The sequence below is a fragment of the Taudactylus pleione genome, unplaced genomic scaffold (genome assembly GCF_031769625.1).
Source record: "Taudactylus pleione unplaced genomic scaffold, aTauple2 ptg001196l, whole genome shotgun sequence".
NCBI classification, from domain to species: Eukaryota; Metazoa; Chordata; class Amphibia; order Anura; family Myobatrachidae; genus Taudactylus; species Taudactylus pleione.
This window is the reverse complement of record NW_028285597.1, coordinates 210,523-236,767: the sequence shown is the minus strand read 5'-3', so window position 1 is coordinate 236,767 and position 26,245 is coordinate 210,523. Positions and strand designations below refer to the sequence as shown.

The 26,245-nt window shown below is 45.1% G+C and overlaps 1 protein-coding gene across 1 annotated transcript in view; it reads right to left on the bottom strand.

The window, feature by feature from the left end:
- The window catches only part of LOC148451042 (plasma membrane calcium-transporting ATPase 2), a gene marked incomplete at its 5' end in the record, with an annotated part of 455,435 nt that overhangs the window by 221,926 nt on the left and 207,264 nt on the right, over positions 1-26,245 (bottom strand). The window contains 2 exons of the mRNA XM_088462347.1: positions 7,545-7,756; positions 7,848-8,061. Coding sequence (XP_088318473.1) covers positions 7,545-7,756; positions 7,848-8,061 — 426 coding nt within the window. The remainder of the gene's footprint in view (positions 1-7,544; positions 7,757-7,847; positions 8,062-26,245) is intronic.

The following is a 26,245-nucleotide window of genomic DNA, read 5'->3' as shown; positions in this document are numbered from 1 at the left end:
TATTATAATACAGTGTTATACAATGTAAGCCTGACCTGTGTGACCCGGGAACCTGGGTATTGTATAAGATTCATGTACATAGTTATTATAATACAGTGTTATACCGTGTAAGCCTGACCTGTGTGACCCGGGAACCTGAGTATTGTATAAGATTCATGTACATAGTTATTATAATACAGTGTTATACCGTGTAAGCCTGACCTGTGTGACCCGGGAACCTGGGTATTGTACATAGTTATAATACAGTGTTATACCGTGTAAGCCTGACCTGTGTGACCCGGGAACCTGGGTACTGTATAAGATTCTTGTACATAGTTATTATAATACAGTGTTATACAATGTAAGCCTGACCTGTGTGACCCGGGAACCTGGGTATTGTATAAGATTCATGTACATAGTTATTATAATACAGTGTTATACCGTGTAAGCCTGACCTGTGTGACCCGGGAACCTGGGTATTGTATAAGATTCTTGTACATAGTTATTATAATACAGTGTTATACCATGTAAGCCTGACCTGTGTGACCCGGGAACCTGGGTATTGTATAAGATTCATGTACATAGTTATTATAATACAGTGTTATACCGTGTAAGCCTGACCTGTGTGACCCGGGAACCTGAGTATTGTATAAGATTCATGTACATAGTTATTATAATACAGTGTTATACCGTGTAAGCCTGACCTGTGTGACCCGGGAACCTGGGTATTGTACATAGTTATAATACAGTGTTATACCGTGTAAGCCTGACCTGTGTGACCCGGGAACCTGGGTACTGTATAAGATTCTTGTACATAGTTATTATAATACAGTGTTATACAATGTAAGCCTGACCTGTGTGACCCGGGAACCTGGGTATTGTATAAGATTCATGTACATAGTTATTATAATACAGTGTTATACCGTGTAAGCCTGACCTGTGTGACCTGGGAACCTGGGTACTGTATAAGATTCATGTACATAGTTATAATACAGTGTTATACCGTGTAAGCCTGACCTGTGTGACCCGGGAACCTGGCTATTGTATAAGATTCATGTACATAGTTATAATACAGTGTTATACCGTGTAAGCCTGACCTGTGTGACCCGGGAACCTGAGTACTGCATAAGATTCATGTACCTAGTTATAATACAGAGTTATACCATGTAAGCCTGACCTGTGTGACCCGGGAACCTGGGTATTGTATAAGATTCATGTACATAGTTATAATACAGTGTTATACCGTGTAAGCCTGACCTGTGTGACCTGGGAACCTGGGTATTGTACATAGTTATAATACAGTGTTATACCGTGTAAGCCTGACCTGTGTGACCTGGGAACCTGGGTATTGTACATAGTTATAATACAGTGTTATACCGTGTAAGCCTGACCTGTGTGACCCGGGAACCTGGGTATTGTATAAGATTCATGAATACAGTGTTATACCGTGTAAGCCTGACCTGTGTGACCTGGGAACCTGGGTATTGTACATAGTTATAATACAGTGTTATACCGTGTAAGCCTGACCTGTGTGACCTGGGAACCTGGGTATTGTATAAGATTCATGTACATAGTTATAATACAGTGTTATACCGTGTAAGCCTGACCTGTGTGACCCGGGAACCTGGGTACTGTACATAGTTATAATACAGTGTTATACCGTGTAAGCCTGACCTGTGTGACCCGGGAACCTGGGTATTGTATAAGATTCATGTACATAGTTATAATACAGTGTTATACCGTGTAAGCCTGACCTGTGTGACCCGGGAACCTGGCTATTGTATAAGATTCATGTACATAGTTATAATACAGTGTTTTACCGTGTAAGCCTGACCTGTGTGACCCGGGAACCTGGGTATTGTATAAGATTCATGTACATAGTTATAATACAGTGTTATACCGTGTAAGCCTGACCTGTGTGACCCGTGAACCTGAGTATTGTATAAGATTCATGTACATAGTTATAATACAGTGTTATACCGTGTAAGCCTGACCTGTGTGACACGGGAACCTGGGTACTGTATAAGATTCATGTACATAGTTATAATACAGTGTTATACCATGTAAGCCTGACCTGTGTGACCCGGGAACCTGAGTACTGTATAAGATTCATGTACATAGCTATAATACAGTGTTATACCATGTAAGCCTGACCTGTGTGACCCGGGAACCTGAGTACTGTATAAGACTCATGTACATAGTTATAATACAGTGTTATACCGTGTAAGCCTGACCTGTGTGACCCGGGAACCTGAGTATTGTATAAGATTCATGTACATAGTTATAATACAGTGTTATACCATGTAAGCCTGACCTGTGTGACCTGGGAACCTGAGTATTGTATAAGATTCATGTACATAGTTATAATACAGTGTTATACCATGTAAGCCTGACCTGTGTGACCTGGGAACCTGGGTATTGTATAAGATTCATGTACATAGTTATAATACAGTGTTATACCATGTAAGCCTGACCTGTGTGACCCGGGAACCTGAGTATTGTATAAGATTATTGTACATAGTTATAATACAGTGTTATACCGTGTAAGCCTGACCTGTGTGACCCGGGAACCTGGGTATTGTATAAGATTATTGTACATAGTTATAATACAGTGTTATACCATGTAAGCCTGACCTGTGTGATCTGGGAACCTGGGTACTGTATAAGATTCTTGTACATAGTTATAATACAGTGTTATACCGTGTAAGCCTGACCTGTGTGACCCGGGACCCTGGGTATTGTATAAGATTCATGTACATAGTTATAATACAGTGTTATACCGTGTAAGCCTGACCTGTGTGACCTGGGAACCTGGGTATTGTATAAGATTCATGTACATAGTTATAATACAGTGTTATACCGTGTAAGCCTGACCTGTGTGACCCGGGACCCTGGGTATTGTATAAGATTCATGTACATAGTTATAATACAGTGTTATACCGTGTAAGCCTGACCTGTGTGACCCGGGAACCTGGGTATTGTATAAGATTCATATACATAGTTATTATAATACAGTGTTATACAATGTAAGCCTGACCTGTGTGACCCGGGACCCTGGGTATTGTATAAGATTCATGTACATAGTTATAATACAGTGTTATACCGTGTAAGCCTGACCTGTGTGACCCGGGAACCTGGGTATTGTATAAGATTCATATACATAGTTATTATAATACAGTGTTATACAATGTAAGCCTGACCTGTGTGACCCGGGAACCTGGGTATTGTATAAGATTCATATACATAGTTATTATAATACAGTGTTATACCATGTAAGCCTGACCTGTGTGACCCGGGAACCTGGGTATTGTATAAGATTCATGTATATAGTTATTATAATACAGTGTTATACCATGTAAGCCTGACCTGTGTGACCCGGGAACCTGGGTATTGTATAAGATTCATGTACATAGTTATAATACAGTGTTATACCATGTAAGCCTGACCTGTGTGACCCGGGAACCTGGCTATTGGGATATAGGAAGCTCGGGCTCCTGTATTCTGCCAGTGGGATCTTGTTGATTACAATAAACAAGTAAAATAAAGGGGACATTGTCCTATGCATCAAATTGCTGATCACAAAATGTATAATTATAATTACCAAATAATAATATAATATTAGTGATTCATTCCTGGATTAGGGGCCTGATTCAGAGTTGGGAATAGAGAGAGATCACCATGGTGACACCAGGCTGCACTGCAGGGGGGGGGCTGGTATAACCACACCTTCCGGGAGGGAGCTGATTGTCGGCTAATAGCGGGGGGTGGGGCCGGCCATTGGGGGCTGAGCCGGGTGCAGGGTGGCCATTTTGGGTCACACTGGGGGCGGAGCCACACGATTGCGTCATCGTGACTCCGCCCCCTCTTCACAATGCCGTGATTTTCGGCATTGTGAAGCAGGGGGCGGGGCCACGATGACGCAATTCTGCGCGAATCGCGTCACCGGGCCCCCCGCTGCGGGGATTTCTGTTTTTTTCAGGGGGGAGGTGGGGAGGGTGTGAGACTTCCGGGAGGCTTGCCTGCCTCTCCGGGGGGCCGGGAGCGGCACCCGAAAATCGGAAGGCTCCCAGCCAAATCGGGAGGGTAGGCAAGCCTGGGTATAACCTGTGCAGAGAGAGTTAGATTTGGGAGGGAGGTGTCCAAACTGACATGTAAAGTGCAGTGTAATAATAAAGCTGTGCAGTATTTGTGAGCTACATGTAAAAGCAGCCAGTATTTACCCTACATGCAAAAAACTTAAGTATTTACACCCCTTGCATTGCAACATGGTTTGTCCAGGTACACAGCTAAGTGCTATCTCTCTCCCTATTCCCAACTCTGAATCAGGCCCTGAGTGTCGTAGTGGTCACAAGAGTGGCTATCATTCCATACAACCATTTGGTACACGTGCAGGACAAATAAATGGAATCGGCAATATAGGATAGAGATTCCCAAACTCTGCCATTACAGATCAGGATTTAAGGATATCCATGCTTCAGTCCAGCTTCAACCCGACTCTATGACTTATGCTCTGTGGAGTTCTCTTTGGAGAATTTATGTGTGAAAGAATGAAATTTGCTAATCCGCTGATATCGCTATGGAGGTACCTGGTCCCTGTATCCACTGCTGCTGACTGCTGCCCACTGCTGCTGACTGCTGCCCACTGCTGCTGACTGCTGCCCACTGCTGCCCACTGCTGGTAGCTGCTGACCACTGCTGGTCTCTACTCCTCACTACTGGTGATTGCTGCCCACTGCTGCTCTCCACTGCCCACTGCTACTCAATACTGCCCACTGCTGGTGAATGCTGCCCACTACTGCCTATTGCTGCTCACGACTGCCCAATGCTGGTGACTGCTGCCCACTGCTGGTGGCTACGGCTCGCTATTGCCCACTGACACTTAGTATTGGGGAAGCCACATCAGCTGATGACACCTAGTACCTAGTATTGGGGAAGTCACATCTGCTGATGACAGCTAGTTGGGGAAGTCACATCTGCTGATAACACCTAGTACCTAGTATTGGGGAAGTCACATCTGCTGATGACACCTAGTATTGGGGAAGTCACATCTGCTGATGACACCTAGTATTGGGGAAGTCACATCTGCTGATGACACCTAGTATTGGGGAAGTCACATCTGCTGATGATACCTAGTATTGGGGAAGTCACATCTGCTGATGATACCTAGTACCTACTGTAGTATTGGGGAAGTCACATCTGCTGATGACACCTAGTACCTAGTATTGGGGAAGTCACATCTGCTGATGACACCTAGTACCTAGTTTTGGGGAAGTCACATCTGCTGATGACACCTAGTACCTAGTATTGGGGAAGTCACATCTGCTGATGACACCTAGTACCTAGTATTGGAGAGGTCACATCTGCTGATGACACCTAGTATCGGGGAAGTCACATCTGCTGATGACACCTAGTATTGGAGAAGTCAAATCTGCTGATGACACCTAGTACCTAGTATTGGGGAAGTCACATCTGCTGATGACACCTAGTACCTAGTATTGGGGAAGTCACATCTGCTGATGACACCTAGTATTGGAGAAGTCACATCTGCTGATGACACCTAGTATTGGGGAAGTCACATCTGCTTATGACACCTAGTATTGGGGAAGTCACGTCTGCTGATGACACCTAGTAATGGGGAAGCCACATCTGATGATGACACCTAGTATTGGGGAAGTCACGTCTGCTGATGACACCTAGTAATGGGGAAGCCACATCTGCTGATGACACCTAGTATTGGAGAAGTCACATCTGCTGATGACAGCTAGTATTGGGGAAGTCACATCTGCTGATGACACCTAGTACCTAGTATTGGAGAAGTCACATCTGCTGATGACACCTAGTATCGGGGAAGTCACATCTGCTGATGACACCTAGTATTGGGGAAGTCACATAGTAATGGGGAAGTCACATCTGCTGATGACACCTAGTATTGGGGAAGTCACAGCTGCTGATGACACATAGTAATGGGGAAGTCACATCTGCTGAGGACACCTAGTATTGGGGAAGTCACATCTGCTGATGACACCTAGTATTGGGGAAGTCACATCTGCTTATGATACATAGTAATGGGGAAGCCAAATCTGCTGATGACACCTAGTACCTAGTATTGGGGAAGTCACATCTGCTGATGACACCTAGTATTGGGGAAGTCACATCTGCTGACGACACTTAGTATTGGGGAAGTCACATCTGCTGATGACACCTAGTAATGGGAAAGCCACATCTGCTGATGACACCTAGTACCTAGTATTAGAGAAGTCACATCTGCTGATGACACCTAGTATTGGGGAAGTCACATCTGCTGAGGACACCTAGTATTGGGGAAGTCACATCTGCTGATGACACCTAGTATTGGGGAAGTCACATCTGCTTATGATACATAGTAATGGGGAAGCCAAATCTGCTGATGACACCTAGTACCTAGTATTGGGGAAGTCACATCTGCTGATGACACCTAGTATTGGGGAAGTCACATCTGCTGACGACACTTAGTATTGGGGAAGTCACATCTGCTGATGACACCTAGTAATGGGAAAGCCACATCTGCTGATGACACCTAGTACCTAGTATTAGAGAAGTCACATCTGCTGATGACACCTAGTATTGGGGAAGTCACATCTGCTGATGACACTTAGTATTGGGGAAGTCACATAGTAATGGGGAAGTGACATCTGCTGATGACACCTAGTATTGGGGAAGTCACATCTGCTGATGACACCTAGTACCTAGTATTGGAGAAGTCAGTCAAATCTGCTGATGACACCTAGTATTGGGGAAGTCACATCTGCTGATGACACCTAGTATTGGGGAAGTCACATCAGTTCATGACACCTAGTATTGGGGAAGTCACGTCGGCTGATGACACCTAGTATTGGGGAAGTCACATCTGCTGATGACACCTAGTATTGGGGAAGTCACATCTGCTGATGATACCTAGTATTGGGGAAGTCACATCTGCTGAGGACACCTAGTACCTAGTATTGGGGAAGTCACATCTGCTGAGGACACCTAGTATCGGGGAAGTCACATCTGCTGATGATACCTATTATTATGGAAGTCACATCTGCTGATAATACCTAGTATTGGGGAAGTCACATCTGCTGATGACACCTAGTACCTAGTATTGGGGAAGTCACATCTGCTGATGACACCTAGTATTGGGGAAGTCACATTTGCTGTTGACACCTGAGACGCTGTCAGTCGCTGCCTCTTCCCCTCCCTAAAATAGCCGCAACATGTCAATTATGCTGCAGCTTAGGAGGCACAGTTAGCGATCTTGCAGACACAAATTAGCACATGCACAGTACCGATCCTGCACATGCGCCGATCAGCCACCATTGGGTATGCGTACAACTCTGAATCAGGCCATTGGTCCCTTGCACTAAAGGTGTTGGGAATCTGTGACTGTATCCCCCGGGTACCTGCAATGGAAGATACGTTTGCCATCTCTCTCCTTATCACCTCTGTGGCAGTAATTACTCCTCCTCTGTCCCTCATTTGCCCAGGTGTTATTATTTATCCACGCCGCACTGATAAAGCCTCTGAGATGCATTATTACAATTCACCTGGATTGCGAAGGTGCCAAGTACAATAGCACAGAAAATGGGATTCCCGAAAATGCCATCAAACACATTGCGCTCTCCGTGGATCTTGCGGGCGTTGATCTCATTGAAGAGCTGCATCAGGACGAAGGTGTTGAAGATGATGGTATAGTGCTCAGATGGGGGGGAATGGAGCGGTGCGTTCCGTCCACTGTCTATGTTGAATATCTTTTCCCCTACAAGCAGATGAACACAAACCAATCTACAACCTGTTGTGTTTGATTGCACAGTAACACGATTGTGTCTGCAGAATAGTAACAGTCTTACCCACAAAGAGCAAAGTGAAGATCAGGGTGAGCTGGTAGACGGCGTGACCCAAGATGTTCTTCATCATGGTCCGCGATATAAGGGGCTTGTTCCTTCCATAGGGTCTGCGCAGCAGAAGAGACTCTGTCGGGGGCTCAGTTGCCAGAGCAAGGGAAGCAAATGTGTCCATGATGAGATTGACCCACAGCATCTGCACAGCTTTCAGGGGTGAGTCCTGACAGAGGAGACATAATACTGGGTAATAATCGGGGTATCAAGAAGCACATATATATCTGTGCACAGCTTTCAGGGGAGAGTCCTGACAGAGGAGACATAATACTGGGTAATACTCGGGGTATCAGGAAGCTCATATATAGTATTACAGCTTTCAGGGGAGAGTCCTAACAGAGGAGACATAATATTGGGTAATACTCGGGGTATCAGGAAGCTCATATATAGTATTACAGCTTTCAGGGGAGAGTCCTGACAGAGGAGACATAATACTGGGTAATAATCGGGGTATCAGGAAGCTCATATATATCTGTGCACAGCTTTCAGGGGAGAGTCCTGACAGACAGTGCCAGATTAAGGTCCACATTGGCCTGGAGCTGAAATTTATGAAGGGCCTATTGCGTGCCTAGCAAGAAGGGGCTGTTAGTGATGTGGGGTGTGTGACCAGTATTATGGAGGTGTGGCCTGTACTGTACGGTGTGACTAGCACCTACCTTCTGAAACCTAACTTACCCTCCCAATTTCGCTTATATCGATAGTGTAGTGTGAGAGGCTACAAAGGAACAAAGGTAAAACACTCCTTGTTAACATGTCCGTAATATGACAAAAAAGAAAATGGCACTTAATAATGGCGTAAATGTGAAACCCCTCTACTAAAGAGCATACGGGTCACTTAGTGATGTCATGAATTTGAAAACTCTCTATATGGCTATAAGGGCATATTTATTAAAATGGGATGCAGTCATAATACAGACTGCAGGAATTCCGTCGTTTAGAATGCCGACGCCGGAATCCCGACACTTGTCAGAATACCAGCGCTGGCCTCCTGACCGCCAGGATCCTGAAGGTAAGTAACGGGGTTAGAGTGAGGGTTAGGGGTTAGGCAGTAGGGGGAGAGTTAGGGGTTAGGCAGTAAGGGGAAGGGTTAGAGTTAGGCATTAAGGGTGGAGGGTTAGATTTAAGATGCGGGAAGGTGGGGAGGCTAGGTGTAGGCACCAGGGAGAAAGAGTCAGGGCTGGGGTAGGGAGAGGGGGAGAGTTAGGATACCAACCAAAAGGTGTCAATATCCTAGTCTGCCCCATAAAATTAAAAATCCATATTGACGCAAAATGACCGTGATCACTTTACTTATGTCTACTGACCGTCCTGAGGCTACTGCAACTTTCCAGCTGTACAATGTGGCAAAAGCTGCAAATCGCTTTTTAGCAGGATAGCCCCACAGCAGGTAATGGGCTGATGCCATCTGAAGATGGCATTAGCCCTAGCAAGCAATATCTGCAAAGCTTCACTTTGTGGATTTTTTAAATACCCTTCTCATAAAATACTATGTGAATAGCTGCTGTGGGAACCGACGGACAGAAAGCAGGAGATATCTCTAATATCTCCTGCTTTCCTCTAGGATACATCAGAAGGAAACTTAATTCTGCCCTTAAACATGTAAAAACAGCACTTTCGCATATTTTAAGGGCAGAATTGGTTAATATACTATAATATAAAATCAGTCATGTTGGCACTCACTGAAACTGGCAGAAATAACTTTACTGGGTGACTTTCAAATGATGCAACTTCATAAGTAATACAATGCACGCCGGCACTCCAGGAACATAAATGGAGACTCAGGGCCTGATTCAGACCCGCTTGCAAGCGGGTTGATGGTGACCCAGTGCGCACTGCGCGAGCCCCAGAGCGAGTGCAAAAAGCACTCGCTCCGTGGCTCATTACAAAAGGGGCGGCTGTCGATGTTGATCGACAGCTCACCCCGTTTTGTAGGCGTGGCCGGGGGGTGGCTTCACAAACTGAGGCGTTCCCAAGCGAACGCCTGCTGTTTGTGGGTGGCCCCACTGACATCACCAGTGATATCAGTGGGAGAGCTTCTGGCTCTAATAGACCCGGAAGCTCTCTGGGGCTTGCGGCGACGAGACTACCACAAGGGTCTCATCACAAGCTAGATGGTCGCGAAGGTCTTGACCATCGCGACCATCATCCTGGCCGCTCGCAATAGCTGTGTGTGGTCACCCACAGCTATGCGAGTGGCCTCCAAAAAAAAACAAAAAACAAAAACGCCCAGATTCAGAGCGAACGCTCTTTCAGAGTGTCCGGCTCTGAGTCATGGCCTCAGCACAGCATTTTCAGATGTTTCAACATTTTAAAGCCCTTTATTTAGCGCATTACTCAAGAATAGCAGTTTGCTAGATTTATACATATACACACAAATATCTTTCTGTGGCACTCTGGGACTCCTGTTTTGCCCATAACGTTCTTTTTACTCTAAGTTCCAGAGTGCTGCCAAAAGATATCTGTTTTTTGTATGCTACGTGCATATAGTTCAAGTGCTGGAAATTGTATATTTGTATCTGTGTGTGTGTGTGTATGTGTCTGTCTATATTACTATATATATATATATATATATATATATAGTGCAGTATATGCATATATATCTATAAATGTATATACACACACAAGTATGGGAGCAGGAGGAAGGTGGGTGGAGCCAGGGCATCACAGAGCTGTGATCGGGGGAGGGGGTGTCGGGTAGGAGCCAGAATGGGGGAGCTGGGGGCTGGACAGAACTGTTGGGGAGGGGGAGCCAGAGTCGCAACGACAAAGGGTAGGGAGATCAGGATGGTGCTGTGATGAGGGGGGAACACAGATGAAAGGAGGAGGGGTCAGTAAGAGAGAAGGCAGAGCCAAGCATATATATTTAAATACACATACTGTGTGTGTGCATATGTGTGTGTGTGTATATATATATATATATATATATATATATATTATACACATTTACCACAACAAGTAAAAACATAAAAAACTATTATCAGTGAAATCTTCAGTCAGTTAGTGGCAGAATGAGCATACCTTTTTCCAGGGCACTGCAGGACACGGACAACTAGTTCAAGACCATCAGCTGCAGCAGCAGCCAATATGCTGTCCCCGATCATCATAAACAGCCTGAAGGGCTGCTAGTTAGCTCAGCCTCAGTCACAACAATCACCAGACTGCCGACTTCCCGGAGCTGAGCTTGGCCGCGGCCCGCGGCGCTACAACAGCAGCTATTCTGCACGGTGGTGGGGCGGCGCTTGTATCACACGGCATGACATCATGGCGCAGGGGAGGTGTAGAGAGAGGAACTGTACGGCACAGGGAGGGCTTGCGCAGCCTTCTACTGAGCCGCCATCAACAAATTTGTTATTCCCAGTACATTCAATCTCCAGCGGGCGGCCGCGGTGGTGGAGGGAGGTGTTAGGGTTAGCGGTTTGACTGGGTGAGGCCTCCGGCGGCTGCTTGCAAACTATAACAGGAGAATTTTTTTTCCTGTCTCCAGTGCAGCACAGCAGTTGCGGTGGGCCTATTTTGATATGGGGCCTGGAGCTGCAGCTCCACCCGGCCCATTGTTAATCCGGCCCTGCTGACAGAGGAGACATAATACTGGGTAATAATCGGGGTATCAGGAAGCTCATATATATCTGTGCACAGCTTTCAGGGGAGAGTCCTGACAGAGGAGACATAATACTGGGTAATACTCGGGGCATCAGGAAGCTCATATATAGTATTACAGCTTTCAGGGGAGAGTCCAGACAGAGGGGACAGAATACTGGGTAATTCTCGGGGTATCAGGAAGCTCATATATAGTATTACAGCTTTCAGGGGAGAGTCCTGACAGAGGAGACATAATACTGGGTAATACTCGGGGTATCAAGAAGCTCATATATATATGTGCACAGCTTTCAGAGGAGAGTCCTGACAGAGGAGACATAATACTGGGTAATACTCAGGGTATCAGGAAGCTCATATATATCTGTGCACAGCTTTCAGGGGAGAGTCCTGACAGAGGAGACATAATATTGGGTAATACTCGGGGCATCAGAAAGCTCATATATATCTGTGCACAGCTTTCAGGGGAGAGTCCTGACAGAGGAGACATAATACTGGGTAATACTCGGGGTATCAGGAAGCTCATATATATCTGTGCACAGCTTTCAGGGGAGAGTCCTGACAGAGGAGACATAATACTGGGTAATACTCAGGGCATCAGGAAGCTTAAATATAGTATTACAGCTTTCAGGGGAGAGTCCTGACAGAGGACACATAATACTGGGTAATACTCGGGGTATCAGGAAGCTCATATATATCTGTGCACAGCTTTCAGGGGAGAGTCCTGACAGAGGAGACATAATACTGGGTAATACTCAGGGCATCAGGAAGCTTAAATATAGTATTACAGCTTTCAGGGGAGAGTCCTGACAGAGGAGACATAATACTGGGTAATACTCGGGGCATCAGGAAGCTCATATATATCTCTGCACAGCTTTCAGGGGAGAGTCCTGACAGAGGAAACATAATACTGGGTAATACTCGGGGCATCAGGAAGCTCATATATATCTGTGCACAGCTTTCAGGGGAGAGTCCTGACAGAGGAGACAGAATACTGGGTAATACTCGGAGCATCAGGAAGCTCATATATATCTGTGCACAGCTTTCAGGGGAGAGTCCTGACAGAGGAGACATAATACTGGGTAATACTCGCGGCATCAGGAAGCTCATAAATAGTATTACAGATTTCAGGGGAGAGTCCTGACAGAGGAGACATAATACTGGGTAATACTCGGGGCATCAGGAAGCTCATATATATCTGTGCACAGCTTTCAGGGGAGAGTCCTGACAGAGGAGACATAATACTGGGTAATACTCGGGGCATCAGGAAGCTCATATATATCTGTGCACAGCTTTCAGGGGATAGTCCTGACAGAGGAGACATAATACTGGGTAATACTCGGGGCATCAGGAAGCTCATATATATCTGTGCACAGCTTTCAGGGGATAGTCCTGACAGAGGAGACATAATACTGGTAATACTTGGGACATCAGGAAGCTCATATTTATCTGTGTACAGCTTTCATGGGAGAGTCCTGACAGAGGAGACATAATACTGGGTAATAATCGGGGTATCAGGAAGCTCATATATATCTGTGTACAGCTTTCAGGGGAGAGTCCTGACAGAGGGGACATAATACTGGGTAATACTCGGGGCATCAGGAAGCTCATATATATATATGTGCAGAGCTATCAGGGGAGAGTCCTGACAGAGGAGACATAATACTGGGTAATACTCGGGGCATTAGAAAGCTCATATATCTGTGCACAGCTTTCAGGGGAGAGTCCTGACAGAGGAGACATAATACTGGGTAATACTCGGGGTATCAGGAAGCTCAAATATATCTGTGCACAGCTTTCAGGGGAGAGTCCTGACAGAGGGGACATAATACTGGGTAATACTCGGGGTATCAGGAAGCTCATATATATCTGTGCACAGCTTTCAGGGAGAGTCCTGACAGAGGAGACATAATACTGGGTAATACTCGGGGCATCTGGAAGCTCATATATATCTGTGCACAGCTTTCAGGGAGAGTCCTGACAGAGGAGACATAATACTGGGCAATACTCAGGGCATCAGGAAGCTCATATATATCTGTGCACAGCTTTAATGGAGAGTCCTGACAGAGGAGACATAATACTGGGTAATACTCGCGGCATCAGGAAGCTCATATATATCTGTGCACAGCTTTCAGGAGAGAGTCCTGACAGAGGAGACATAATACTGGGTAATACTCGGGGTATCAGGAAGCTCATATATATCTGTGCACAGCTTTCAGGGGAGAGTCCTGACAGAGGAGACATAATACTGGTAATACTCGGGGTATCAGGAAGCTCATATATATATATATGTGCACAGCTTTCAGGGGAGAGTCCTGACAGAGGAGACATAATACTGGTAATACTCGGGGTATCAGGAAGCTCATATATATCTGTGCACAGCTTTCAGGGGAGAGTCCTGACAGAGGGGACATAATACTGGGTAATACTCGGGGTATCAGGAAGCTCATATATATCTGTGCACAGCTTTCAGGGGAGAGTCCTGACAGAGGAGACATAATACTGGGTAATACTCGCGGCATCAGGAAGCTCATAAATAGTATTACAGATTTCAGGGGAGAGTCCTGACAGAGGAGACATAATACTGGGTAATACTCGGGGCATCAGGAAGCTCATATATATCTGTGCACAGCTTTCAGGGGAGAGTCCTGACAGAGGAGACATAATACTGGGTAATACTCAGGGCATCAGGAAGCTCATATATATCTGTGCACAGCTTTCAGGGGAGAGTCCTGACAGAGGAGACATAATACTGGGTAATACTCGGGGCATCAGGAAGCTCATATATATCTGTGCACAGCTTTCAGGGGAGAGTCCTGACAGAGGAGACATAATACTGGGTAATAATCGGGGTATCTGGAAGCTCATATATATCTGTGCACAGCTTTCAGGGGATAGTCCTGACAGAGGAGACATAATACTGGTAATACTTGGGACATCAGGAAGCTCATATTTATCTGTGTACAGCTTTCATGGGAGAGTCCTGACAGAGGAGACATAATACTGGGTAATACTCGGGGTATCAGGAAGCTCATATATATCTGTGTACAGCTTTCAGGGGAGAGTCCTGACAGAGGGGACATAATACTGGGTAATACTCGGGGCATCAGGAAGCTCATATATATATATGTGCAGAGCTATCAGGGGAGAGTCCTGACAGAGGAGACATAATACTGGGTAATACTCGGGGCATCAGAAAGCTCATATATCTGTGCACAGCTTTCAGGGGAGAGTCCTGACAGAGGAGACATAATACTGGGTAATACTCGGGGTATCAGGAAGCTCAAATATATCTGTGCACAGCTTTCAGGGGAGAGTCCTGACAGAGGGGACATAATACTGGGTAATACTCGGGGTATCAGGAAGCTCATATATATCTGTGCACAGCTTTCAGGGAGAGTCCTGACAGAGGAGACATAATACTGGGTAATACTCGGGGCATCTGGAAGCTCATATATATCTGTGCACAGCTTTCAGGGAGAGTCCTGACAGAGGAGACATAATACTGGGCAATACTCGGGGTATCAGGAAGCTCATATATATCTGTGCACAGCTTTAAGGGAGAGTCCTGACAGAGGAGACATAATACTGGGTAATACTCGCGGCATCAGGAAGCTCATATATATCTGTGCACAGCTTTCAGGAGAGAGTCCTGACAGAGGAGACATAATACTGGGTAATACTCGGGGTATCAGGAAGCTCATATATATCTGTGCACAGCTTTCAGGGGAGAGTCCTGACAGAGGAGACATAATACTGGTAATACTCGGGGTATCAGGAAGCTCATATATATATATATGTGCACAGCTTTCAGGGGAGAGTCCTGACAGAGGAGACATAATACTGGTAATACTCGGGGTATCAGGAAGCTCATATATATCTGTGCACAGCTTTCAGGGGAGAGTCCTGACAGAGGGGACATAATACTGGGTAATACTCGGGGTATCAGGAAGCTCATATATATCTGTGCACAGCTTTCAGGGAGAGTCCTGACAGAGGAGACATAATACTGGGTAATACTCGGGGTATCAGGAAGCTCATATATATCTGTGCACAGCTTTCAGGGGAGAGTCCTGACAGAGGAGACATAATACTGGTAATACTCGGGGTATCAGGAAGCTCATATATATATATATATGTGCACAGCTTTCAGGGGAGAGTCCTGACAGAGGAGACATAATACTGGTAATACTCGGGGTATCAGGAAGCTCATATATATCTGTGCACAGCTTTCAGGGGAGAGTCCTGACAGAGGAGACATAATACTGGTAATACTCGGGGTATCAGGAAGCTCATATATATATATATGTGCACAGCTTTCAGGGGAGAGTCCTGACAGAGGGGACATAATACTGGGTAATACTCAGGGTATCAGGAAGCTCATATATATCTGTGCACAGCTTTCAGGGGAGAGTCCTGACAGAGGAGACATAATACTGGTAATACTCGGGGTATCAGGAAGCTCATATATATCTGTGCACAGCTTTCAGGGGAGAGTCCTGACAGAGGAGACATAATACTGGGTAATACTCGGGGTATCAGGAAGCTCATATATAGTATTACAGCTTTCAGGGGAGAGTCCTGACAGAGGAGACATAATACTGGGTAATACTCGGGGTATCAGGAAGCTCATATATAGTATTACAGCTTTCAGGGGGAGTCCTAACAGAGGAGACATAATATTGGGTAATACTCGGGGTATCAGGAAGCTCATATATAGTATTACAGCTTTCAGGGGAGAGTCCTGACAGAGGAGACATAATACTGGGTAATACTCGGGGTATCAGGAAGCTCATATATCTGTGCACAGCTTTCAGGGGAGAGTCCTGACAGAGGAGACATAATACTGGGTAATACTCGGGGTATCAGGAAGCTCATATATAGTATTACAGCTTTCAGGGGAGAGTCCTAACAGAGGAGACATAATATTGGGTAATACTCGGGGTATCAGGAAGCTCATATATAGTATCACAGCTTTCAGGGGAGAGTCCTGACAGAGGAGACATAATACTGGTAATACTCGGGGTATCAGGAAGCTCATATATATATATATATGTGCACAGCTTTCAGGGAGAGTCCTGACAGAGGAGACATAATACTGGGTAATACTCGGGGTATCAGGAAGCTCATATATATCTGTGCACAGCTTTCAGGGGAGAGTCCTGACAGAGGAGACATAATACTGGTAATACTCGGGGTATCAGGAAGCTCATATATATATATATGTGCACAGCTTTCAGGGGAGAGTCCTGACAGAGGAGACATAATACTGGTAATACTCGGGGTATCAGGAAGCTCATATATATCTGTGCACAGCATTCAGGGGAGAGTCCTGACAGAGGAGACATAATACTGGTAATACTCGGGGTATCAGGAAGCTCATATATAGTATTACAGCTTTCAGGGGAGAGTCCTGACAGAGGAGACATAATACTGGTAATACTCGGGGTATCAGGAAGCTCATATATAGTATTACAGCTTTCAGGGGAGAGTCCTGACAGAGGAGACATAATACTGGGTAATACTCGGGGTATCAGGAAGCTCATATATCTGTGCACAGCTTTCAGGGGAGAGTCCTGACAGAGGAGACATAATACTGGGTAATACTCGGGGTATCAGGAAGCTCATATATAGTATTACAGCTTTCAGGGGAGAGTCCTAACAGAGGAGACATAATATTGGGTAATACTCGGGGTATCAGGAAGCTCATATATAGTATCACAGCTTTCAGGGGAGAGTCCTGACAGAGGAGACATAATACTGGTAATACTCGGGGTATCAGGAAGCTCATATATATATATATATATATGTGCACAGCTTTCAGGGAGAGTCCTGACAGAGGAGACATAATACTGGGTAATACTCGGGGTATCAGGAAGCTCAAATATATCTGTGCACAGCTTTCAGGGGAGAGTCCTGACAGAGGGGACATAATACTGGGTAATACTCGGGGTATCAGGAAGCTCATATATATCTGTGCACAGCTTTCAGGGAGAGTCCTGACAGAGGAGACATAATACTGGGTAATACTCGGGGCATCTGGAAGCTCATATATATCTGTGCACAGCTTTAAGGGAGAGTCCTGACAGAGGAGACATAATACTGGGTAATACTCGCGGCATCAGGAAGCTCATATATATCTGTGCACAGCTTTCAGGAGAGAGTCCTGACAGAGGAGACATAATACTGGGTAATACTCGGGGTATCAGGAAGCTCATATATATCTGTGCACAGCTTTCAGGGGAGAGTCCTGACAGAGGAGACATAATACTGGTAATACTCGGGGTATCAGGAAGCTCATATATATATATATGTGCACAGCTTTCAGGGGAGAGTCCTGACAGAGGAGACATAATACTGGTAATACTCGGGGTATCAGGAAGCTCATATATATCTGTGCACAGCTTTCAGGGGAGAGTCCTGACAGAGGGGACATAATACTGGGTAATACTCGGGGTATCAGGAAGCTCATATATATCTGTGCACAGCTTTCAGGGAGAGTCCTGACAGAGGAGACATAATACTGGGTAATACTCGGGGTATCAGGAAGCTCATATATATCTGTGCACAGCTTTCAGGGGAGAGTCCTGACAGAGGAGACATAATACTGGTAATACTCGGGGTATCAGGAAGCTCATATATATATATATGTGCACAGCTTTCAGGGGAGAGTCCTGACAGAGGAGACATAATACTGGTAATACTCGGGGTATCAGGAAGCTCATATATAGTATTACAGCTTTCAGGGGAGAGTCCTAACAGAGGAGACATAATATTGGGTAATACTCGGGGTATCAGGAAGCTCATATATAGTATCACAGCTTTCAGGGGAGAGTCCTGACAGAGGAGACATAATACTGGTAATACTCGGGGTATCAGGAAGCTCATATATATCTGTGCACAGCTTTCAGGGGAGAGTCCTGACAGAGGAGACATAATACTGGTAATACTCGGGGTATCAGGAAGCTCATATATATCTGTGCACAGCTTTCAGGGGAGAGTCCTGACAGAGGGGACATAATACTGGGTAATACTCGGGGTATCAGGAAGCTCATATATATCTGTGCACAGCTTTCAGGGGAGAGTCCTGACAGAGGAGACATAATACTGGTAATACTCGGGGTATCAGGAAGCTCATATATATATATATGTGCACAGCTTTCAGGGAGAGTCCTGACAGAGGAGACATAATACTGGTAATACTCGGGGTATCAGGAAGCTCATATATATCTGTGCACAGCTTTCAGGGGAGAGTCCTGACAGAGGAGACATAATACTGGTAATACTCGGGGTATCAGGAAGCTCATATATATATATATGTGCACAGCTTTCAGGGAGAGTCCTGACAGAGGAGACATAATACTGGGTAATACTCGGGGTATCAGGAAGCTCATATATATCTGTGCACAGCTTTCAGGGGAGAGTCCTGACAGAGGAGACATAATACTGGTAATACTCGGGGTATCAGGAAGCTCATATATATATATATGTGCACAGCTTTCAGGGAGAGTCCTGACAGAGGAGACATAATACTGGTAATACTCGGGGTATCAGGAAGCTCATATATATCTGTGCACAGCTTTCAGGGGAGAGTCCTGACAGAGGAGACATAATACTGGTAATACTCGGGGTATCAGGAAGCTCATATATATATATATGTGCACAGCTTTCAGGGAGAGTCCTGACAGAGGAGACATAATACTGGTAATACTCGGGGTATCAGGAAGCTCATATATATATATATGTGCACAGCTTTCAGGGAGAGTCCTGACAGAGGAGACATAATACTGGTAATACTCGGGGTATCAGGAAGCTCATATATATCTGTGCACAGCTTTCAGGGGATAGTCCTGACAGAGGAGACATAATACTGGGTAATACTCAGGGCATCAGGAAGCTCATATATATCTGTGCACAGCTTTCAGGGGAGAGTCCTGACAGAGGAGACATAATACTGGGTAATACTCGGGGTATCAGGAAGCTCATATATCTGTGCACAGCTTTCAGGGGAGAGTCCTGACAGAGGAGACATAATACTGGGTAATACTTGGGGTATCAGGAAGCTCATATATAGTATTACAGCTTTCAGGGGAGAGTCCTAACAGAGGAGACATAATATTGGGTAATACTCGGGATATCAGGAAGCTCATATATAGTATCACAGCTTTCAGGGGAGAGTCCTGACAGAGGAGACATAATACTGGTAATACTCGGGGTATCAGGAAGCTCATATATATCTGTGCACAGCTTTCAGGGGAGAGTCCTGACAGAGGAGACATAATACTGGTAATACTCGGGGTATCAGGAAGCTCATATATATATATATGTGCACAGCTTTCAGGGGAGAGTCCTGACAGAGGAGACATAATACTGGTAATACTCGGGGTATCAGGAAGCTCATATATATCTGTGCACAGCTTTCAGGGGAGAGTCCTGACAGAGGAGACATAATACTGGTAATACTCGGGGTATCAGGAAGCTCATATATATATATATGTGCACAGCTTTCAGGGAGAGTCCTGACAGAGGAGACATAATACTGGGTAATACTCGGGGTATCAGGAAGCTCATATATATCTGTGCACAGCTTTCAGGGGAGAGTCCTGACAGAGGGGACATAATACTGGGTAATACTCGGGGTATCAGGAAGCTCATATATATCTGTGCACAGCTTTCAGGGGAGAGTCCTGACAGAGGAGACATAATACTGGTAATACTCGGGGTATCAGGAAGCTCATATATATATATATGTGCACAGCTTTCAGGGAGAGTCCTGACAGAGGAGACATAATACTGGTAATACTCGGGGTATCAGGAAGCTCATATATATCTGTGCACAGCTTTAAGGGAGAGTCCTGACAGAGGAGACATAATACTGGGTAATACTCGCGGCATCAGGAAGCTCATATATATCTGTGCACAGCTTTCAGGAGAGAGTCCTGACAGAGGAGACATAATACTGGGTAATACTCGGGGTATCAGGAAGCTCATATATATCTGTGCACAGCTTTCAGGGGAGAGTCCTGACAGAGGAGACATAATACTGGTAATACTCGGGGTATCAGGAAGCTCATATATATATATATGTGCACAGCTTTCAGGGAGAGTCCTGACAGAGGAGACATAATACTGGGTAATACTCGGGGTATCAGGAAGCTCATATATATCTGTGCACAGCTTTCAGGGGAGAGTCCTGACAGAGGAGACATAATACTGGTAATACTCGGGGTATCAGGAAGCTCATATATATATATATGTGCACAGCTTTCAGGGAGAGTCCTGACAGAGGAGACATAATACTGGTAATACTCGGGGTATCAGGAAGCTCATATATATCTGTGCACAGCTTTCAGGGGAGAGTCCTGACAGAGGAGACATAATACTGGTAATACTCGGGGTATCAGGAAGCTCATATATATATATATGTGCACAGCTTTCAGGGAGAGTCCTGACAGAGGAGACATAATACTGGTAATACTCGGGGTATCAGGAAGCTCATATATATATATATGTGCACAGCTTTCAGGGAGAGTCCTGACAGAGGAGACATAATACTGGTAATACTCGGGGTATCAGGAAGCTCATATATATCTGTGCACAGCTTTCAGGGGATAGTCCTGACAGAGGAGACATAATACTGGGTAATACTCAGGGCATCAGGAAGCTCATATATATCTGTGCACAGCTTTCAGGGGAGAGTCCTGACAGAGGAGACATAATACTGGGTAATACTCGGGGTATCAGGAAGCTCATATATCTGTGCACAGCTTTCAGGGGAGAGTCCTGACAGAGGAGACATAATACTGGGTAATACTTGGGGCATCAGGAAGCTCATATATAGTATTACAGCTTTCAGGGGAGAGTCCTAACAGAGGAGACATAATATTGGGTAATACTCGGGGTATCAGGAAGCTCATATATAGTATCACAGCTTTCAGGGGAGAGTCCTGACAGAGGAGACATAATACTGGTAATACTCGGGGTATCAGGAAGCTCATATATATATGTGCACAGCTTTCAGGGGAGAGTCCTGACAGAGGAGACATAATACTGGTAATACTCGGGGTATCAGGAAGCTCATATATATCTGTGCACAGCTTTCAGGGGAGAGTCCTGACAGAGGAGACATAATACTGGTAATACTCGGGGTATCAGGAAGCTCATATATATATATAGTATTACAGCTTTCAGGGAGAGTCCTGACAGAGGAGACATAATACTGGGTAATACTCGGGGTATCAGGAGGCACATATATATCTGTGCACAGCTTTCAGGGGAGAGTCCTGACAGAGGAGACATAATACTGGGTAATACTCGGGGTATCAGGAGGCTCATATATATCTGTGCACAGCTTTCAGGGGAGAGTCCTGACAGAGGAGACATAATACTGGGTAATACTCGGGGTATCAGGAAGCTCATATATATATAGTATTACAGCTTTCAGGGGAGAGTCCTGACAGAGGAGACATAATACTGGTAATACTCGGGGTATCAGGAAGCTCATATATATATATATGTGCACAGCTTTCAGGGAGAGTCCTGACAGAGGAGACATAATACTGGTAATACTCGGGGTATCAGGAAGCTCATATATATCTGTGCACAGCTTTAAGGGAGAGTCCTGACAGAGGAGACATAATACTGGGTAATACTCGCGGCATCAGGAAGCTCATATATATCTGTGCACAGCTTTCAGGAGAGAGTCCTGACAGAGGAGACATAATACTGGGTAATACTCGGGGTATCAGGAAGCTCATATATATCTGTGCACAGCTTTCAGGGGAGAGTCCTGACAGAGGAGACATAATACTGGTAATACTCGGGGTATCAGGAAGCTCATATATATATATATGTGCACAGCTTTCAGGGAGAGTCCTGACAGAGGAGACATAATACTGGGTAATACTCGGGGTATCAGGAAGCTCATATATATCTGTGCACAGCTTTCAGGGGAGAGTCCTGACAGAGGAGACATAATACTGGTAATACTCGGGGTATCAGGAAGCTCATATATATATATATGTGCACAGCTTTCAGGGAGAGTCCTGACAGAGGAGACATAATACTGGTAATACTCGGGGTATCAGGAAGCTCATATATATCTGTGCACAGCTTTCAGGGGAGAGTCCTGACAGAGGAGACATAATACTGGTAATACTCGGGGTATCAGGAAGCTCATATATATATATATGTGCACAGCTTTCAGGGAGAGTCCTGACAGAGGAGACATAATACTGGTAATACTCGGGGTATCAGGAAGCTCATATATATATATATGTGCACAGCTTTCAGGGAGAGTCCTGACAGAGGAGACATAATACTGGTAATACTCGGGGTATCAGGAAGCTCATATATATCTGTGCACAGCTTTCAGGGGATAGTCCTGACAGAGGAGACATAATACTGGGTAATACTCAGGGCATCAGGAAGCTCATATATATCTGTGCACAGCTTTCAGGGGAGAGTCCTGACAGAGGAGACATAATACTGGGTAATACTCGGGGTATCAGGAAGCTCATATATCTGTGCACAGCTTTCAGGGGAGAGTCCTGACAGAGGAGACATAATACTGGGTAATACTTGGGGTATCAGGAAGCTCATATATAGTATTACAGCTTTCAGGGGAGAGTCCTAACAGAGGAGACATAATATTGGGTAATACTCGGGGTATCAGGAAGCTCATATATAGTATCACAGCTTTCAGGGGAGAGTCCTGACAGAGGAGACATAATACTGGTAATACTCGGGGTATCAGGAAGCTCATATATATATGTGCACAGCTTTCAGGGGAGAGTCCTGACAGAGGAGACATAATACTGGTAATACTCGGGGTATCAGGAAGCTCATATATATCTGTGCACGCTTTCAGGGGAGAGTCCTGACAGAGGAGACATAATACTGGTAATACTCGGGGTATCAGGAAGCTCATATATATATATAGTATTACAGCTTTCAGGGAGAGTCCTGACAGAGGAGACATAATACTGGGTAATACTCGGGGTATCAGGAGGCTCATATATATCTGTGCACAGCTTTCAGGGGAGAGTCCTGACAGAGGAGACATAATACTGGGTAATACTCGGGGTATCAGGAAGCTCATATATATCTGTGCACAGCTTTCAGGGGAGAGTCCTGACACAGGAGACATAATACTGGGTAATACTCGGGGTATCAGGAAGCTCATATATCTGTGCACAGCTTTCAGGGGAGAGTCCTGACAGAGGAGACATAATACTGGGTAATACTTGGGGTATCAGGAAGCTCATATATAGTATTACAGCTTTCAGGGGAGAGTCCTAACAGAGGAGACATAATATTGGGTAATACTCGGGGTATCAGGAAGCTCATATATAGTATCACAGCTTTCAGGGGAGAGTCCTGACAGAGGAGACATAATACTGGTAATACTCGGGGTATCAGGAAGCTCATATATATCTGTGCACAGCTTTCAGGGAGAGTCCTGACAGAGGAGACATAATACTGGTAATACTCGGGGTATCAGGAAGCTCATATATATCTGTGCACAGCTTTCAGGGGAGAGTCCTGACAGAGGAGACATAATACTGGGTAATACTCGGGGTATCAGGAAGCTCATATATCTGTGCACAGCTTTCAGGGGAGAGTCCTGACAGAGGAGACATAATACTGGGTAATACTCAGGGCATCAGGAAGCTCATATATATCTGTGCACAGCTTTCAGGGGAGAGTCCTGACAGAGGAGACATAATACTGGGTAATACTCGGGGTATCAGGAAGCTCATATATCTGTGCACAGCTTTCAGGGGAGAGTCCTGACAGAGGAGACATAATACTGGGTAATACTTGGGGTATCAGGAAGCTCATATATAGTATTACAGCTTTCAGGGGAGAGTCCTAACAGAGGAGACATAATATTGGGTAATACTCGGGGTATCAGGAAGCTCATATATAGTATCACAGCTTTCAGGGGAGAGTCCTGACAGAGGAGACATAATACTGGTAATACTCGGGGTATCAGGAAGCTCATATATATCTGTGCACAGCTTTCAGGGAGAGTCCTGACAGAGGAGACATAATACTGGTAATACTCGGGGTATCAGGAAGCTCATATATATCTGTGCACAGCTTTCAGGGGAGAGTCCTGACAGAGGAGACATAATACTGGGTAATACTCGGGGTATCAGGAAGCTCATATATCTGTGCACAGCTTTCAGGGGAGAGTCCTGACAGAGGAGACATAATACTGGGTAATACTTGGGGTATCAGGAAGCTCATATATAGTATTACAGCTTTCAGGGGAGAGTCCTAACAGAGGAGACATAATATTGGGTAATACTCGGGGTATCAGGAAGCTCATATATAGTATCACAGCTTTCAGGGGAGAGTCCTGACAGAGGAGACATAATACTGGTAATACTCGGGGTATCAGGAAGCTCATATATATATGTGCACAGCTTTCAGGGGAGAGTCCTGACAGAGGAGACATAATACTGGTAATACTCGGGGTATCAGGAAGCTCATATATATCTGTGCACAGCTTTCAGGGGAGAGTCCTGACAGAGGAGACATAATACTGGTAATACTCGGGGTATCAGGAAGCTCATATATATATATAGTATTACAGCTTTCAGGGAGAGTCCTGACAGAGGAGACATAATACTGGGTAATACTCGGGGTATCAGGAGGCTCATATATATCTGTGCACAGCTTTCAGGGGAGAGTCCTGACAGAGGAGACATAATACTGGGTAATACTCGGGGTATCAGGAAGCTCATATATATCTGTGCACAGCTTTCAGGGGAGAGTCCTGACAGAGGAGACATAATACTGGGTAATACTCGGGGTATCAGGAAGCTCAGATATCTGTGCACAGCTTTCAGGGGAGAGTCCTGACAGAGGAGACATAATACTGGGTAATACTTGGGGTATCAGGAAGCTCATATATAGTATTACAGCTTTCAGGGGAGAGTCCTAACAGAGGAGACATAATATTGGGTAATACTCGGGGTATCAGGAAGCTCATATATAGTATCACAGCTTTCAGGGGAGAGTCCTGACAGAGGAGACATAATACTGGTAATACTCGGGGTATCAGGAAGCTCATATATATCTGTGCACAGCTTTCAGGGAGAGTCCTGACAGAGGAGACATAATACTGGTAATACTCGGGGTATCAGGAAGCTCATATATATCTGTGCACAGCTTTCAGGGGAGAGTCCTGACAGAGGAGACATAATACTGGGTAATACTCGGGGTATCAGGAAGCTCATATATAGTATTACAGCTTTCAGGGGAGAGTCCTAACAGAGGAGACATAATATTGGGTAATACTCGGGGTATCAGGAAGCTCATATATAGTATCACAGCTTTCAGGGGAGAGTCCTGACAGAGGAGACATAATACTGGTAATACTCGGGGTATCAGGAAGCTCATATATATCTGTGCACAGCTTTCAGGGAGAGTCCTGACAGAGGAGACATAATACTGGTAATACTCGGGGTATCAAGAAGCTCATATATATCTGTGCACAGCTTTCAGGGGAGAGTCCTGACAGAGGAGACATAATACTGGGTAATACTCGGGGTATCAGGAAGCTCATATATAGTATTACAGCTTTCAGGGGAGAGTCCTAACAGAGGAGACATAATATTGGGTAATACTCGGGGTATCAGGAAGCTCATATATAGTATTACAGCTTTCAGGGGAGAGTCCTAACAGAGGAGACATAATATTGGGTAATACTCGGGGTATCAGGAAGCTCATATATAGTATCACAG